The following is a 17,563-nucleotide window of genomic DNA, read 5'->3' as shown; positions in this document are numbered from 1 at the left end:
CTATTTAATTTTGAACCATTCAGCCCGTTCCCATGTGGGTAAAATTGTAACATTTCCAGAGTATCTCACCTGGCTTTGGTGCATTTGCATATCCTCAGGGGAGGAGAGAAGTTAATCTCCATGTCATAGGTAATTACCTGGGCGACCGAGGGCGTGTCTGAACCTGAGCGGTTAAGGGGAAGGGCTTGCCGACTTGCCTACTTCTTCCAGAGCAGGGGAGAGAAACGGCACTGGACTGCAGTTTGTAAGCAATAAACGGATTTTAAACTTTATTTCTCCCTTTGACTGATTTCAATTTTTAGAGGTGTTTTGCCCCGGGATTTACTCTCCCCAGACTTACACCCAGTTTAGGAATTTACTCCAGCATGTGGATGGAGCCAGGCCTTTTGTGTCCAGGATTTGTCTCCCAATCAGATTTTGAGCTTTTTAAAGAACGAAAAATGTCTCCCAACTTTCAGCGATGTGCCCAGCCATCAAGCAAAGCAGGGCCTCAGTGACTGTGTGGGAAGGGCTGTTTAGAGAATGTTTTGAGCAAGGAAGGTGAGAACAGAGAGGAATAAAGACCCTAACTGTGCTAAGCCCCTTAAATTCATTACCTCTTTTATACCTCCCAAAGGTCAGGAAGGTGAGTATATTATTACCCTCATTTGAGGAATAGGGAAACTACCTTGAGGCTCCAAAGCTGTCGCTCCTGGGCCCTGTTTCAGGACCCACATTGGGAAAAGGTGGTGGTTCAATAGGCTTGGGGACCCTTGAGCTATTTAATTCATGCCAGGAAATGAAATTTTTGGTGTGATAATCTCGAAATCATAGAGAGACATGTTCTGGGTAGTCCCTTCTGTTTCTGGGACTTCCAGACATGAGCGGGCTGCCTCGGCGGTCTAGTGACCCAGGATGACCGGCGAGGCAAGTTCAGAGCCATTCAGTTTACTAGAAATGGTTTTCAGATTGCACCAGAGCTTGAGTTCTGTGGGGTTTATTTGATTAAAAAAAAAAGACCCGTCTACAAAAGCAATTTGTTTATGGTAAAAAATTTGGACAAAGTCAAATCTCACATGGAGTACAAAGCGCTCTAATTCCGGCACATAAAGGTGATCACTTTTCCCCCCTCTGTGGGTTTTTCTGGGGCGGCTTTTGAGCCCGACTTGGCCTGGACGCCACTGCAGGGCATGTGGTGTGCAACACAACAAACCGGCATCTCTGGGGCCCCTCCTGGCAGGACGCGCGCCCCAGCAAAAGCTCGGCGCTTCCGGTAAGTCTGTCTGTAGCGACCGAGGCGGTGTGCCGCGGGTGCAGGCAGATCCCACCGGGCAGCGGTGGGTGGCTGCGGCTCCCGGCTCTGTGCTCCCACGTGCACACGCGGCCGCCGGGTCCCGAGCGCTCGCCTACGAGAAACGGCTTGGGTTTCCCTCCCGGCGCGCAAGCGGCCCTGCAGGCCTCGGCGCACGCCAGCTGTATGGTCCCCACACACCGCCGCCCGCACCGACACGCGCCGCGAGGGGCAGGGCTGGTCTACGCTGCGGGCACGGCCTCCCCGCGCCAGCGCCGCCCAACCGCGGCCCAACCGTCACCGAACCTTCTGGAAGCGGAGCCCCGCCGCTGCCAGAACCCGACGCCGGCGGAGCCCCTAAGGCGTGCCGGCGGGACGAGGGCGGGCACAAGGGGCGGGGCCTTGGCAGAAGGCCGTGTTCGATTCCCTGTTAGTGATCAGGGCCCGCCCCGTTAGCTCCATGGCCACGCCTCCTCCCTCCCCTTCCATGGCGCCGCCCGGGCTCATTCATTCAGCGCCAGGCCTGCCGGACACCTACGCTCTCCTGCCGCCAGCCGCCGCCGCCAGCATGTCGGGCCCCGCTGCCGAGACGCCGTCTGCCATCCAGATCTGCCGGTAAGAGGGGCGCGTGCGGCGGCGCGGCCTCCGAGTCCCCGCCCGGCCCTGCGCCGCCGCGCCCTCCACGCCCCGGTCGGCGTTGTCCGCTCGCCAACCGCGGCCCGGGCGCACCTGGGTGCTGCAGAGCCGGCGGCTTCCCGTGCAGGCCGTTTGCGCGAGGAATCGGCGCGGCACCGCCCCGGGCGGCGTTCGGTGTGCAGCCCCCGCACCCCTCACTGCTCCGCCCGCCCGGAACTCGAGCGCGCTGGAGCCCCCGCCCCGGTCGCGCCGAGCCCCCGGATTTGGGGTCGCTCCCCGCGCTGCCGTGCAACGCCCACCGGTTCCGCGAAACGTGGGGCGGCGCCGGGCGAGCCCATCGGTGGGCGCCGGAGGGGGTGGGGGCTGCGGATGTGCAGTCCCATCAGGGCGCCGCTGGGTTTTGTGGGGAGCCGTGTGTTAACCGGAGGAACAGAAAATACCCTTCCCTTGGAAGCATCTTAGACAATGGGGCAAAGGGCTGTGCTCCTCGGACTGCCCTTGCCTTCCTCCCGGGTGCTAGGTATCAGCGGCCCTCGGAGGCCGCGGGAGAGCGTGAGCTGGCCCGTTTCCCACGGAGCCCGAGGGCAGCCTCAAGGTTACTCTCCATTCTCGGGCAGAATCAAGCAGGCGCCCTGGCATTTGAGCAGGAGCTCAGCAAGGGCAGGAAGTCTGGGCGGGCGCACAGGCGCTGGGCCTGCAGGAGGCCTGCCTCGCTGGATGTACCACTGCCAGCCAGAGCTGCTGCTTGTCTGCGGGTGGGTTCCTTTGATTCGGAGAGTGGGCATCGCACGGACCTTGGGTCTAAGCCGGGTTAGTTTCCTGTGGATGTTGGCCTGCGTCTTCCTGAAGGAGGCAAATGCTGGGGTACAGTGACTGCTCATCAGTGAGGTGCCCCGACCCCACCCCCACTTCCGACCTAGTCAGAGCCCTTTCCTGACCTCAAGGTCAGTTTTGACCTTTCTAGGGAGAGGAAGTCTTTGGGGGTACCTTGCTCTATTTGCTTTGTTTTTGACTGTGTGGCTGCCTTGGCCCCACCCAGTCCTAGCAGAAATAATAGAAGTAACTGATATTGGGATACAGCCGGGCCTGGAATTAGGTCCTTGAATCAGGTCCTTGAATCCAGGCAGCCTGGTCTTGGCTGGGTGACCTTGAAGTTCATCCTTTGCAAAAGACTTGTGCCTCTCTCACCTCGCTTGGTTTGCCCAACTTCCCTGGGTGGTGGGGATCTCACCATGGTAAGGAGAGGAAGGAAACTGGAGGAGGAAATTGAGGTTCCCAGAGACCTAGTGTCTCTGTGAGGTCATCCAGCCACAAGAGCCCGAGGGGCAGCACCTGCATGGTCTTCTGTCTCCAGAGCTGTGTTCTTTCCACTGTGCACCCCAAAATAGAAGGTACTGATTGCAATCTATGCAGAGAAGGCTGGGCTTTTATTTACTTCCATCAGGATGATGAATAGCCAGTCTATGCCTATTACCATTAATTAAGCCAGCTTCTACCAGTTAGTAGATTTTTGGGTAGTGTTAGACACTTCCTATTTGCACAAGCATATGTGTGTAAGCTTTTTCTTACCCATGGCATGCACAGGCTGCCTCTTGCATATTTATTTACAATTGCATATTGTTTCTGAGTGGCCGCTGGACATATGGGCAGAATGCCTGGCTGAGGTGAGCCTCAGGTGTCCAGCATGACTGCCAGAGGGATGAGGGGCACGGTGGGGAGGGCTCTGGTCATAAGGCCTTGGCCCAGAGAAACCCCAGAACACTGGAGAGTGGACATACCAGGGTGGGGAGCCCTTTAAGGACATACGAGCCCACACCCTGCATTGAAAGGAGAGCCTCCTGGCCTAGGACAGCCAAGCCCATGAATTTAACAGGTTTCACTGGATGCCTCCAAGGAGCAAAGGGAGGGACACTGATATAGAAAATTCAGTCCCTGCCTTAGAGTGTTCACGGTCCAGCAGGGAGAAGATGCCAAACCTCTCAACGTCCTGGACAAGAGAGGGCATGTTGCCTCGGTTTGGAAGGAGGTGTTGAGCAGATGGGGAGTCTAAAGGCTGGGGGCGGTTGCTAAGCATTTCTGCAGCCCCAGGCCTGTGTGTGAAGTCCACCTGGCCCTTTGGAAGCTGCCTCACCTTCCGGGTCCCCATTTTATCATGGGTTGTTCTGAGCGTTCAAGGAAGTGTATCTAGTGCTGGGCAGAATGGCTGGCACCTCGTAAGGAAATAGAAGCTCTTTTTGTCTGCAAAGTGGGATGCAGGCTGAGAAGGCTGAGGGGCCTGAGTTCGAATCCCAGTGCTGCCTCTTGCCAGTGTGTGGCTTTAAGCATGTTCCTTAACCTTGCTGGGCCTCCATTCTCTTATCTGTGAGTTGGATATAGTCATACTGCCCATCTCAGGTTGGCTGTGAGGATTAAAACCTTGACACAGTGCTAGGCAGCTATAAACCTAAGCTCACAAAGGGCACTGTTAACCTCCACACTGGGCAGCCAGGCCACTGTGGGGCGTTGTTCCCATCCTCCCCTTCAAGTGCAGGTTCCAAGGACAGCATTTAACGTCTCAGAAGAGTGTTTTTCCTTTGATTTATTTTGAGTAATGTTAATTAGTGTTTAGTGAATAGATTTTCCGTGTTGGACTTAAAGGCCCCTAGCCTGGCTCTGCCATTTTACAGATAGGGAAAATGAGGCTCTCAGAGGTAAGAGACTTGGCCGAGGTTGTGCCTTGTACCTCGGCTGGTGGATTATGCCCTGCCAGGTGTCTCTGTTGCGGTTCTTCCCCCTGCTTACCAAAGCTTGGTGAGGGTTGTGAGGCCTAATCATGGCATCAGTGTGGGCCCCTAGAGAAACCCTCAGTGTCTGTCGCAATCCAAGTGGAAGGACATGGCATGTAACAGGTTGCTGGGGGCAGTGATGTTTGGAGCAGCACTGCCCTCTAGAACTTTCTTCAGTGAAGGAGATGTTCCATGTCAGCGCTGTCCAGTACGGGAGCCACTAGCCACAAGTGGCCGTTGGGTGCTTGAAATATGGCCAGGTATGGAGGACCTGAATTTTTCTTTGCATTCATTTAAATTTATCTAAATGTAAATATAGATAGCCTCCTCTGATTGGTGGCTGCCTGTTTGGACAGTGCTATATATGGAGGAATTTAAAAATCCAATTTATGGCAGGCCTCTGTGGGGGGGACAGTTTGCTAAGCGAAGCTTGGAAGCTCTCTGGAGACTGTAGTCAGCTCTCGGCCGCTCATGCAGTTGGGCCTCGGTGTGGACATTGCCCAGGGCAGATGACCTTGGCATCTTCTGTTTGTAGGGAGTTGTCTGAGGTCTAAGGGTTCCTGTTGATTGCTGAGATTTAGGTGCGAATCTAAGAAGTGTCTTGAGGTTAGGGATTGCTTTGTTCTGAGCTGTACTTTAGTACCTAGAAAAGTGCCTGGAATGTAGTAGCCAATAAATGGTAGGGGAATGGACCTGAATTTTAGTACATTGTGGGGTTGGTATTGTTTCCCCTTGGGACTCTGTCTTTGGGTTTACAGGGAATTAATGAAAATAGAATCTGATTTCCTGAAACCACACCCGGAGTTAGTATTCTGTTACTATAAGTCGGGGAGGGGAAATCCCGGGGGAAAATACCTCTAAAAACCGACATCAAAGGGAGAAATAAAGTTTAAAATCGTTTATTGCTCAAAAGATGCAGTCCTGGGCCTCCTCTCTCCTTCCTGCTCCAGCAGAAGAAAACCGGCCCTCCCCTCACCTCTCTGGGTACAGATAAGCCCTCCTTGCCCAGGTAATTACCCACTGACATGGAGATGAACTTCTCTCCACCCCTGAGGATATGCAAATGCACTAAAGTCAGGCGAAATATTCTAGAAATGTTACAATTTCACCCACGGTTACATTCCATAAAATGATGCATAGTGCTGGCTGCCCTCCCGCTCAAATGCAGTGGCCCTGGGTGAAAGTGCGTCCTTGCAGCCCAAGGAGCCCATGGCTGGGGTGGCTGTGCTTGCCCGTCAGTGGGCCAGGCAGCCTGGCACTGCGCCCAACCTGGCTGCACAGATGCCCAGCTCCCACATGCAGTCCGGCTTGAGGTTGCTGACTCCTGCGGGGTTGGCCTGAGTGGGCCCCACGGTGGGGGGTGGTCACACTGTGTGCCTCTAGGTCACTTTCTTTCACTCTCAGAGGTATCTTGTGGAAGGATTAATTATGTGTGCACTCTACCCAAGGATTATCTACATCTGAAAAACTGGGAAGGTTTTATAAATTCAGATGTTCTGCATGCAAGTTGCACTTCAGTGCAAAATCAACAAAAAAAGTGTCGATTTAAAAATGTTCATGAGATGCTTTGGGAAATGTAACTAGTTCTTTGATAGAGTTAATGCACTAAGGAATTTTTTTTAAGGTTGAGTTAATTGTATGGTAGTTATGTTTTTTAAGAAAACTTATTGGGCATAACATACATGCAGCAGCATGCACCTGTTTAAATGTACAGCACGCTGAGTGTTGAGAAGGTGTGCACTGGTGTCATGGTCACATGATTGTGACATTGAGTGTTTGCATCACCCCAGAAGTTCCCTGCCAGCCCTGGCCCCTGGCACATGGTGTGCTTTCTGGCACTACAGTTCCTCCTCTTCCAGACGCCCTGGAGCCGGGGCTGTGCACACCCAGTGCTAGGAGCGCCCCTCGGGGGTGTGCTGCGCTGCGGCCCTCTTCCCCATGCACTCCAGGGGCTGCACAGGCTGTGTCGTCACGGCGCATGAACACGGTTCTTCCCGACTTCCAGTGGTTATGAGTACTGGTCACAAATGCAGGTTTCAAAGCATTAGGACTTAATGGAAGACACTGACTTGATATTTAATGATAATAAGGAATCTGTGTTTTATTTAGGTGGGATAATGTTCTGTGGTTCTGTTTCTAAGGGCGGAGGGATCTGTCATTTAGAGGGAATGCTGGAATAGCGACAGGTGCCAAGCTGTGAAGTCTGAGATGTGTTTCAGAGTCATCTGGTGTGGGGTGGGGGGAGCCGAGGGGAGCCAGAGTTGATGTTTTGAGCTGTTTGGTGGGGACTTGGGGATTCATTCGTTTCCTTCTTCTCTCTATTCTTGTAAACGTTTGATGTTTTCCACAAAAAAGAATAAAAAGAAAAGCAGGCCCCTGAGTCCCCACTCCAGACCTACTGCCTCTGAATCTTGTCAGGGGGTAGGGTGGGCATGGACCTGCATCTTCTCAGCTCTCCACGGCGCTGAGTGCCCTCTGAAATAGGGGTGGCAGCCTTCCGGTGTGGGGCCTGTCTTCCTGCCTCCTTTGTCCTTGAGACCTGTGCGCTAGTTGGCAGCCTCCCAGCCCTCCTGGCCCTGCTCAGAGGCTTGGTCAGGCCCGCAGGCCCACTGCTGGTAGGTGTTAGAGGCGTCCTGACTGGTGTTGCTCACAGCCCCGCCCATCTCCTGTCCCATAGACTGGCGCTGGCCTGCGCCTGCCTTCCTCTCTCATTTGCTCAGGAGAGAGCCAGGCTCTGTGACTTAAGGCCGAGTCACCAATTCCTTGCATCACTGGCTTGCCGAGGGGCATCCTGTGAGCACAGCCGAGGCAGACTGGCCAGCCTCACTGCGGCTGTTGGGGAGGAGAGGGGGACCTGCATTCCTGGAGGGGGAGCTCTGGGAGGGCCAGGCCTGCTGGGGAGCAGGGAGTTGGAACTGTTAGCCACAGGCTGGGACCAGGGTGCACAGTCTGGCCCACTCGTCGCGGGATGAAGCTGCTTGCTTGGGCTGTTTGCTTCCACGGGCTTGGCAGGCAGGCATCTGCCTGCCAGTGTCTGGGGCTCAGGAGCTCCGTGGGGCCCAGGCAGAGCCGCTGGGCTGCCATCCAGGACGTTGGAACCGGGTCTGATCTGCAGGGTCAACCCTGTGCCATTGCAAGGTAGGACTACAGGAGCGGTTCTGTGCCTGCGGTGATGCTGGCTCCATCCCTGCTGTCCAGAGTGTGAGGCCAGCTGGGCCCTGGGCAGTGTGATTCAGGGTTTACTGGAAATTGTTAGTGGCTGACAGTAAGTGGTGGGTGTTGGGTGAACTGCATGTTTTATGGGATTGGTGTGCTCACTCACGTGCTCATCAGCAGGAGACTGGATGTGCTTTTCTGCCAGGGACCAGCTGAACCCCACCTGGCTTTGCTGGAGGAGGCAGGCTTCCAGTGTTGCTGGGCAGCTCCGTCTGGGGTGGGTGTCTCTCTCTGTGCCCAGGTGAAACCTCAACCTGGATAGGGGAGGGTTCTTGACTCTGAATGAGAAAGAATCCTCAGGGGGGAAGAGCATAGGTAAGGAAGGAAGAGCGAGAGTAGAAATGAATGGCGGCCTTGCAGGCAGCTGAGGGCAGGGAAGTGCTGAGGGGAGGAAGTGGGAGCCTGCTGACCTGCTCAGCATAGGCAAGTCTCCCTTGCCAGCTCCTGAAGCCAGGGTCACCTGGTGTCTCGGGTCTGCTTGGATCTGCTTGGATCTGCACAGTGTTGGGGCTAGCCCCCACCACCCCAGGATTTGGGGAGCCGCAGAGCATGGGATGGAGTGAGTTTGTGTTCTGAGAACTTCCCAAAGAAGGGAGATTTTCAGGCAGGCTCCTGCAGCCGTAGTTCTGTCTGGGTCACCCAGGCAACGCGAACTTGGAGGCGCAAATCTGAACTCAGCAGCCCGTCCCTACTTATCAGGAGTAAAGCGGAGACAGAGTGAAGACTTAGAAACAGAATGAAATAGCAAAGAAACAAAGATACCTCTGGAAAAGCGCAGAGAGACAAAACACGATTAGGTTGAGCAGTGAGAAAGCTTTACTTAAAGTTATGCGCTTAAAGGAAAGTGCAGACCTCCTCAAAGAGCAGGCACCCTGAAAGGCTGGGGGTTCCCTCTTTTAAGCATTTTTCAGAAATGTGACCAAGGGCCAGGGGGTGTAGACCTGTCAAGTGGCCTCAAGATGCTCTTCTCTGAGGACACTGTGTCTCCTCTCCTCTGTTATTGGTCTTCCAGCTAGTTCTGAAAAATAAACTTAACACAAGACATTTATTGATCCAGTTCCTCCCCAGGATAGTGGGTGGCTTCCCTCTGGGAATATGTATCAGTTAAGACTGTTTGCCTTGCTTTACGGTGGGTTGAGTTATTGTCTGTTTACCAAAGAATATGATGTTAGGAATCTTACCTCCTAACTTTCTGGCTTTTAAAATAGAATCTTAGCCTTAAGATGGGGTCTTAAGCCTGCTTCCTCCTTACTCGTTCTTACTGTACTATTTATATGTCAGCTTGTTCAGAAAGCTAATCATGATGCTTGTCTCCTGTCTCTGCCTTCCGTGGCCAGCCAGGATTGGCGGCCTCGGGCTCTGGGAAGCTGCTGCTTGTGAGGGCTTGAGGCAGGTGTGGAGAAAGCACCTTCCATGCCAATGGCCGTGAGCCTGTGCCATGCGCCATGCCATCCAGGTGCCTGGGAGTGAGGGCAGGGATTGAGTCTTGGTTTTGGACCAGCAGGCTTACGGAGGGCCTGGGGATCTGTCCTCGCCTGACTGGCTAGTCCTCAGCCACTACCGTGACTTTTTGAGTGTTTTATTCACAGTTGTGGCATCATCACCACTATTAAAACACAAAACTCAACCAAGTAAATTAGAGGATCTCATTGGCTTCATTAAACCCTTCATGCGGGGGGCAGCATCCAATCTAGCAAGCAGAGAGAGGCCCCAAGGAACGGTGCAAAGTGGAAGGTTTTTATAGGAAGGAGGGTGGATCAAGAAGATTTTAGCAAAGAAAAGGATTGTTTCAGGCAAGGTCACCCTCCCTCCGGAGGAAGAGCAGGGGGTCATGCAGATGACCTCATCTTTTTTGGGGGGCTGGACCGGTGTGATACGATCTTAGTGGTACTGACCAGGAATTTCCTGGTTGACTGTTAAAAGGTCACGTTCCTGGAATATGTTGAAACATATATTTACTGGTAATTAATTATTGGTTTTGGGGGACAAATGGCTGCATTTGGACTTGTTTCTTTCTTTTTTTTTTTTTTGATCAAATGGTTGTTAACAACAATAAAATTCTGTATAGGGGAGTCAATGCTCAATGCACAATCATTAATCCACCCCAAGCCTAATTTTCGTCAGTCTCAAATCTTCTGAAGCACAATGAACAAGTTCTTACATGGAGAACAAATTCTTGCATAGTGAATAAGTTACATGGTGAACAGTGCAAGGGCAGTTATCACAGAAACTTTCGGTTTTGATCATGCATTATGATGGACTTGTTTCTTTTTTTAACAATTCCCTTGTTTTGATCAGACTCAACCAAGAGGTGGATCAAAATTTACAGCCTTAGTGCCGCTCTCAGCTGCTGCTCTGTAGGTCTCACAGCCTTTTACTGGCCCTCTGTGTGACATTCTCAAGTTTTGGTCATGTTTTAATCCTGGAGATATACCCAGATCCTGACTCCAGGCCCACTGTCTTTATATCAGTGATTCTCTTTGCTTCTCCTCCAGTATTCTGTGTCAGAGAGATTATCTGCTTGGTAGTTCGCAGTCGTGTCCATGCATGTAAAGCTTTTGAGAGGGTACAGTTTGCCAGGGAGATGACAGGCAGGATAATTCCCAATGTTGAGTGTACTTTGGAGCCATAGTCCTCAAGACCCAAACTAGTCAAAGTAAGGAGTTACCCTTAGCCAAATGGCTTGCGCAGTGTCCTGAGTAACTGAGTTTCAGCCTCCCCAGAAGTGTTGATCCAGGGGCACTGTTCTCAGTTTTGCAGCAGTGTCAATATCAGGAGCCCTTGGGAAGGTGCCTTCCAAGGCTTGTCTGTCTTCCTCTAATGGGGTTCCCAGAATACAGTGACTGGGTTCTAGACTATGACCATCAGGATCCTTTGAACTGGGATCTGGGAAGACTTTAATCTGTTTTGATGATAGGCTTGAACATAAGACATTAGACACTTGCTGACTAGCACGAGACAATAGGGAACAGCAAAGATTGTTGAAAATAAAATGGTAATTTCTGACCAGGGTACTCACCTGGCCTTAATCTCGACCATTGTGTACACAAGGAGCCTGCTTTGCATATTTATGGGCAGCAGGATGTTTACCTGGGATGGAAGGAATGGATGGTTAGTCATGGGGAGGGTGCTGGCCCAGGGGAGGGATGGAGAGGAAACACCTATTCTCTCCTCTCCTCTCCTCTCCTCTCCTCAGTTCCTGGCACCTAAGTGCTTGGGTGTCAGCCAGTCACCATAGAGACCTGGCTGCAGAGTTCTTCCCTGTGCTGGGGGTTGGGAAGTGGAGCACAAGAGCAGTAGAGAGAGGAGATAAGCGCACTGGAAGAGCCAGGAGAAAACCAGGGCTGGCGGGGGGAGGCCATGGAGCCCTGGTGCTGGGAGAGATTGGAGACCGATGCTGGGGAGCAGGGGTTCTCCGTGAGGAACTGGTCTGTCTCTGCTGCTTGTACACAGCTGGGTGCACAGGACTCTCGCACTCGGCCTCCTGCCTTGAGCATAAAGCTGGGTGAGAATGAGTCCCTTTTAACCGCCCCCCCCCACTTGCTCTTGTCTTTATTCAGTCTCACCAAGTTCATGGTAAACTTGGCGGATGGGGGACCCTCTCCTCCCAGAGCATCAGTCTGCTGGTGACTATCTTGTGTGGAGATGTGGAGTGAGTTCGTTTCTCAGAGTGGGTACTTCAAATAATTGGCAAGACCAAAGGTGATACCTGAGGCCAAGAAAGTCCAGTAGTTTCAGCAAGTTTAGAAATTTTAAGTTTTAGATCCTGTTAGTTCTCTTGACCTTCCTGAATCAAGGTCAAGATCAAGAGTGATAGGGACAGTGGTAACCCCAAGTGAGCAAGGCTTTTTTGTTCAGGTTAGTAAGCCGAATGCAGTGACGTGGGCACCTCCATCATGGAGACTGTGGAAGGCAGATGCCAGGTGAGAAACACAATCTCTAACAGTTTCTTTGCCATGTTGAGGGCACCAGCTTTACAACAATGAAGACTTCAACCCACCCAGGAAACAAACATACAATAACAACAACATATTGATAACCCCATTTCTAAGTGGCAGTTGAATGAAGTCTAGCAGCAGGTGTTCAAAGGATCCAGAGAGAGTTGACCTGAGGCCGCTGGTACGGAAGTAGTTTTTCCAGGATTGTGGGACTAACAGGTGGGATGTTATTTTTGCAGTTTTGTAGAAGTCTACCCATCAATGGCTATTCATAATTTGAGTCATCTTAAATCCACAGTGGTGGGCGAAGGAATGGAAAAAATTGGAAAATGGGGTTTGCCAGTGAGCTGGGAAGAACCAAATGGCTGTCTTGTGCTTCCCGTAGCTCCGACAGTTGGTGTAGTTTACAGCCATTGTTTACCCATCTTAATTTCTCTGATTCAGGAGCGGACTGTTTGCCATGGTACAGGAGCATTAGGATGGCGAAGACCTGGCAATGAGGGACCAGTGTTTGCAGGAGCAGGATGGACTTCATGTACATGTGCCACGATCTCTGTAGATCCTGTTGCTGCTTGCATGGGAGTCAGCCGGGGGCTCCGTGATACTTGGCTTTCAGGGGGTGGCAATTTCAGGCGGTAACATTCCACCAGGACATACCAGATTTCTAGGAATTTCCTATAGTTTCTAGGATACTTACTACATATACAAATACAACATGAAGAAGGCTTAGTATTACTTCTTGTTTGACAATGTTTCTCATGTAATGTAACATGTTAAAGAAGCCAAGATTTAACACATCCTGTGCAATGTTTGTTTCTTCCAAGTCAAAAAGACTTCCGTTAGAATTCATTCTGTTAAGTTTGTCAAAAATAATCAAAAAGTCAAAAAAAGGTTTTAAGACACTTGCCTAAATAGAATCAAAGATCATTATAAAAAATAAGTGTCTGTTAAAATACGTAGGAATAAACCTAACCAAGGAAAGTGAAAGACCTGTACTCTGAAAACTACAAGACACTCATGAGAGAAATTAAAGAAGATACCAATAAATGGAAACACATCCCGTGCTCATGGGAAGGACGAATTAATATTGTCAGAATGTCCACCATCCTGCCTAAAGCTATCTACAGATTCAGTACAATCCCTATCAAAATACCAACAGCATTCTTCAGTGAACTGAAACAAATAGTTCTAAAATTCATATGGACCCACAAAAGACCCCAAATAGCCAAAGCATTCCTGAGAAGGAAGAATAAAGCTGGGGGAATTATGCTCCCCTACTTCAAGCTCTACTACAAAGCCACAGTAATCAAGACAGTTTGCTACTGGCACAAGAACAGAACCACAGACCAATGGAACAGACTAGAGAGCCCAGATAGAAACTCATGCATATATGGTCAATTAATATATGATAAAGGAGCCATGGACATACAATGGGGGACGGCAGCCTCTTCAACAGCTGGTGTTGGCAAAACTGGACAGCTACATGTAAGAGAAAGAAACTGGATTATTGTTTAACCCCATACAGAAAAGTAAACTCAAAATGGATCAAAGACCTGAATGTAAGTCATGAAACCATAAAACTCTTAGAAGAAAACTGGCAAAAATCTCTTGAATATAAACATGAGCGACTTTTTCCTGAGTGCATCTCCTCAGGCAAGGGATACAAAATAAAAAATGAACAAATGGGACTACATCATGGTAAAAATCTTCTGTATAGCAAAGGACACCATCAGCAGAACAAAAAGGCATCCTACAGTATGGGAGAATATATTTGTAAATGACTTATCTGACAAGGGGTTAACATCCAAAATATATAAAGAACTCACACACCTCAACACCCAAAAAGCAAATAACCCTATTAAAAAATGGACAGAGGGTATGAACACACACTTCTCCAAAGAAGAAATTCAGATGGCCAACAGGCACATGAATAGATGCTCCACATCACTAATTATCAGAGAAATGCAAATTAAAGCCACAATGAGATATCACCTCACACCAGTTAGGAAGGCCAACATTGAAAAAGACTAGGAACAATAAATGCTGGCGAGGATGCGGAGAAAGGGGAACCCTCCTACGCTGCTGGTGGGAATGTAAGCTAGTTCAACCATTGTGGAAAGCAATACGGAGATTCCTCAAAAAACTAAAAATAGAAATACCATTTGACCCAGGAATTACACTTCTACGAATTTACCCTAAGAATGCAAGATCCCAGTTTGAAAAAGACATATGCACCCCTATGTTTATCACAGCACTATTTACAATAGCCAAGAAATGGAAGCATCCTAAGTGTCCATCAGTAGATGAATGGATAAAGAGGATGTGGTACATATACACAATAGAATATTATTCAGCCATAAGAAGAAAACAAATCCTACCATTTGCAACAACATGGATGGAGCTGGAGGGTATTATGCTCAGTGAAATAAGCCAGGTGGAGAAAGACAGATACCAAATGATTCCACTCATCTGTGGAGCATAAGAAAAAAGCAAAAATATTAAGGAACAAAACAGGAGCACACTCACTGAACCCAAGAATGGACTAACAGTTGCCAAAAGAGACTGTGGTGGGGGGAAGGGAGGGATAAGAGGCATATGGGGCATTACGATTAGCACACATAATGTAGGTGGGGCACAGGGAAGGCAGTATAGCAGAGAGAAGAGAAGTAGTGATTCTATAGCATCTTATTACTATGCTAATGGACAGTTACTGTAATGGGGTATGTGGGGGGGACTTGATAATGGGGGGAATCTGGTAACCACAATGTTGCTCATGTAATTGTATATTAATAATACAAAAAAAAATGGGTGGAGGGTATGACCAGACACTTATCCAAAGAAGAAATTCAGATGGCCAACAGGCACATGAAAAGATGCTCCATATCACTAATTATCAAGGAAATGCAAATTAAAGCCACAATGAGATACCACTTCACACCAGTTAGGATGGCCAACATTGAAAAGACTAAGAACAAATGCTGGCAAGGATGTGGAGAAAGGGGAACCCTCCTACACTGCTGGTGAGAATGTAAGCTAGTTCAACCATTGTGGAAAGCAATATGGAGACTCCTCAAAAAAATCAAAATAGAAATACCATTTGACCCAGGAATTCCACTCCTAGGAATTTACCCAAAGAAAACAACTTCTCAGATTCAAAAAGACATATGCACCCCTATGTTTATCGCAGCACTATTTACAATAGCCAAGATATGGAAGCAACCTAAGTGTCCATCAGTAGATGAATGGATAAAGAAGATGTGGTACATATACACAATGGAATACTATTCAGCCATAAGAAAGAAACAAATCCTACCATTTGCAACAACATGGATGGAGCTACAGGGTATTATGCTCTGTGAAATAAGTCAGGCAGAGAAAGACAAATACCAAATGATTTCACTCATTTGTGGAGTATAACAACAAAGCAAAACTGAAGGTACAAAATAACAACAGACTCACAGACTCCAAGAAGGGACTAGTGGTTACCAAAGGGGAGGGGAGGCTGGGTGAGGAGGGAGGGAGAAGGGGATTATGGGGTATCATGATTGGTGCACATGGTGTGTGTGGGGTCACTGGGAAGGCAGTGTAGTTCAGAGAAGACATAGGGACTCTGTGGCATTTTAGTACACTGATGGACAGTGACTACAATGGGTTATGAGGGGAGCTCGATAATAAGGGTGAATATAATAACCACATTGTTTTTCTTGTGAAACCTTCATAAGAGTGTATATTGATGCCTTAATAAAAAAAAAAAACTTCTTAGAAGTCATCCCTAAAATCATCGGAGCTTATAGGGAATGAAATCTGATGTTGCCACAAAGTAGTGAGAAGGGAATATGAATTAATAGTCCAAGAACATTTAAGAAGCAAGACTTTTTTTTTTTTTTTGAGAGGGCATCTCTCATATTTATTGATCAAATGGTTGTTAACAACAGTAAAATTCTGTATAGGGGCATCAGTGCTCAGTGCACAATCATTAATCCATCTCAAGCCTAATTCTCATCAGTCTTCAATCTTCTAAAGCATAACGAACAAGTTCTTACATGGTGAACAAATTCTTACATAGTGAATAAGTTCTTACATGGTGAACAGTACAAAGGCAGTCATCACAGAAACTTTCAGTTTTGATCATGCATTATGAATTATAAACAATCAGGTCAAATATGAATATTTGTTTGATTTTTATACTTGATTTATATGTGGATCCCACATTTCTCCCTTTATTATTATTATGATTTTTATTTTTAATAAAATGCTGAAGTGGTAGGTAGATGCAAGATAAAGGTAGAAAACATAGTTTAGTGTTGTAAGAGAGCAATTGTAGATGATCAGGTGTGTGCCTGTAGACTATGTGCTAATCCGAGCTAGACAAGGGCACTAAAACATCCATGGATGCAGAAGATTTCTCTCAAAACAGGGGGGGGGGGTGAGGTTCTAAGCCTCACCTCTGTTGATCCCCAATTTCTCACTTGATGGCCCCCCTGCGACTGTGCCTGTCTTAGGTTGTTCCTCCCTTGAGGAATCTTACCCGTCTCTGGCTAACCAGTCATAAGAAGCAAGACTTTTTTAGAAAGAAAAAGTAAGTAATGGAATAAGAAAAAAAAATCTGTTAGCAAAACTTAGCTCTTTTAATATTAAGATTCAGTTTTTTTAAGTCATCAAAAACCTGATAAAGACAGCAAACACAGGAAATTATTTTGGTAAAACAAAATCTTCTTTATGCAGACCAATTAAAAGGTAAAGAAACTTTCACAATCTGTTATCAAAAGTAGACCAAAAGTCAAGCAAACAAAAACTTTGTCCTGTTGACAGAAAGCCAAATTGTAATTTTGTACCAGTTTACTTTTTTCTTTTTTTGGGGTATCATTAAATTACAATTACATGAGCAACATTGTGTTTACTAGACTCCCCCTCCCATTATCAAGTGCCTACTCCATACCCTATTACAGTCACTGTCCATTAGCATAGTAAGATGCGATAGAGTCACTACTTGTCTTCTCTGTGTTGTACTGCCTTCCTTGTGGCCCCCGTACATTGTGTGCTAATTGTAATGCCCTTTATTCCCCTTCTTCTCTTCCCACCCATCCTCCCCAGTCCCTTTCCCTTTGCTAACTTTTGGTCCATTCTTGGGTTCTGTGAGTCTGCTGCTATTTTGTTCCTTCAGTTTTCCTTTGTTCTTATGCTCCATAGATAAGAAAAATCATTTTTTTAAATCCATTCAGTGACTCTGTCTTTTGGTTGGTGCATTCAGTCCATTTACATTTAGGGTTATTATCGATAGGTGTGTACGTATTGCCATTGCAGGCTTTAGATTCGTGGTTACCAAAAGTTCAAGGATAATTCCCTTACTATCTAACAGTCTAATTTAACTCACTTAATATGCTATTACAAACACAACCTAAAGGTTCTTTTTTTTCCCCCCTCCTTTTTCTTCCTCCTCCATTCTTTATATATTAGATATCATATTCTGTACTCTTTGTCTATCCATTGATTGACTTTGGGGGTAGTTGATTTGATATTACATCTGCTTAGTAATTAATTGTCCTACTTTGGTGTCGTTTTATTTCCCCTGGTGACAGCTATTTAGCCTTAGGAATACTTCCATCTATAGCAGTCCCTCCACAACGCACTGTAGAGGTGGTTTGTAGGAGGTAAATTCTCTCAGCTTTTGCTTATCTGAAAATTGTTTTATCCCTCCTTCAAATTTAAGTGATAACCTTGCCAGGTAGAGTATTCCT

The 17,563-nt window shown here is 48.2% G+C and overlaps 1 protein-coding gene and 1 long non-coding RNA gene across 4 annotated transcripts in view; one reads left to right on the top strand and one right to left on the bottom strand.

The window, feature by feature from the left end:
- Positions 1–1,004: 1,004 nt before the first annotated feature.
- Positions 1,005–1,654, bottom strand: LOC118968632 (uncharacterized). Its single transcript, XR_005056400.2, has 2 exons — positions 1,577–1,654; positions 1,005–1,385 (listed from the first exon to the last, which is right to left on the bottom strand). It is a non-coding gene; the product is annotated as an uncharacterized lncRNA (long non-coding RNA).
- ACOT7 (acyl-CoA thioesterase 7) overlaps positions 1,589–17,563 on the top strand; it is a 108,389-nt gene continuing 92,414 nt past the window's right edge. Inside the window, exon 1 of one of the 3 annotated variants that reach the window (XM_036999939.2) lies at positions 1,589–1,885. In XM_036999939.2, the coding sequence (XP_036855834.1) occupies positions 1,731–1,885 (155 nt within the window). In that variant the 5' untranslated portion in view covers positions 1,589–1,730. Of the gene's footprint in view, positions 1,886–7,435; positions 7,810–17,563 lie in introns of those variants that run through there. The other 2 variants (XM_073233105.1, XM_036999938.2) reach the window with 2 other exon arrangements.

This window comes from Manis javanica, chromosome 4 (assembly GCF_040802235.1).
Source record: "Manis javanica isolate MJ-LG chromosome 4, MJ_LKY, whole genome shotgun sequence".
Lineage (NCBI taxonomy): Eukaryota > Metazoa > Chordata > Mammalia > Pholidota > Manidae > Manis > Manis javanica.
This window is presented reverse-complemented; position numbering and strand designations above follow the sequence as displayed.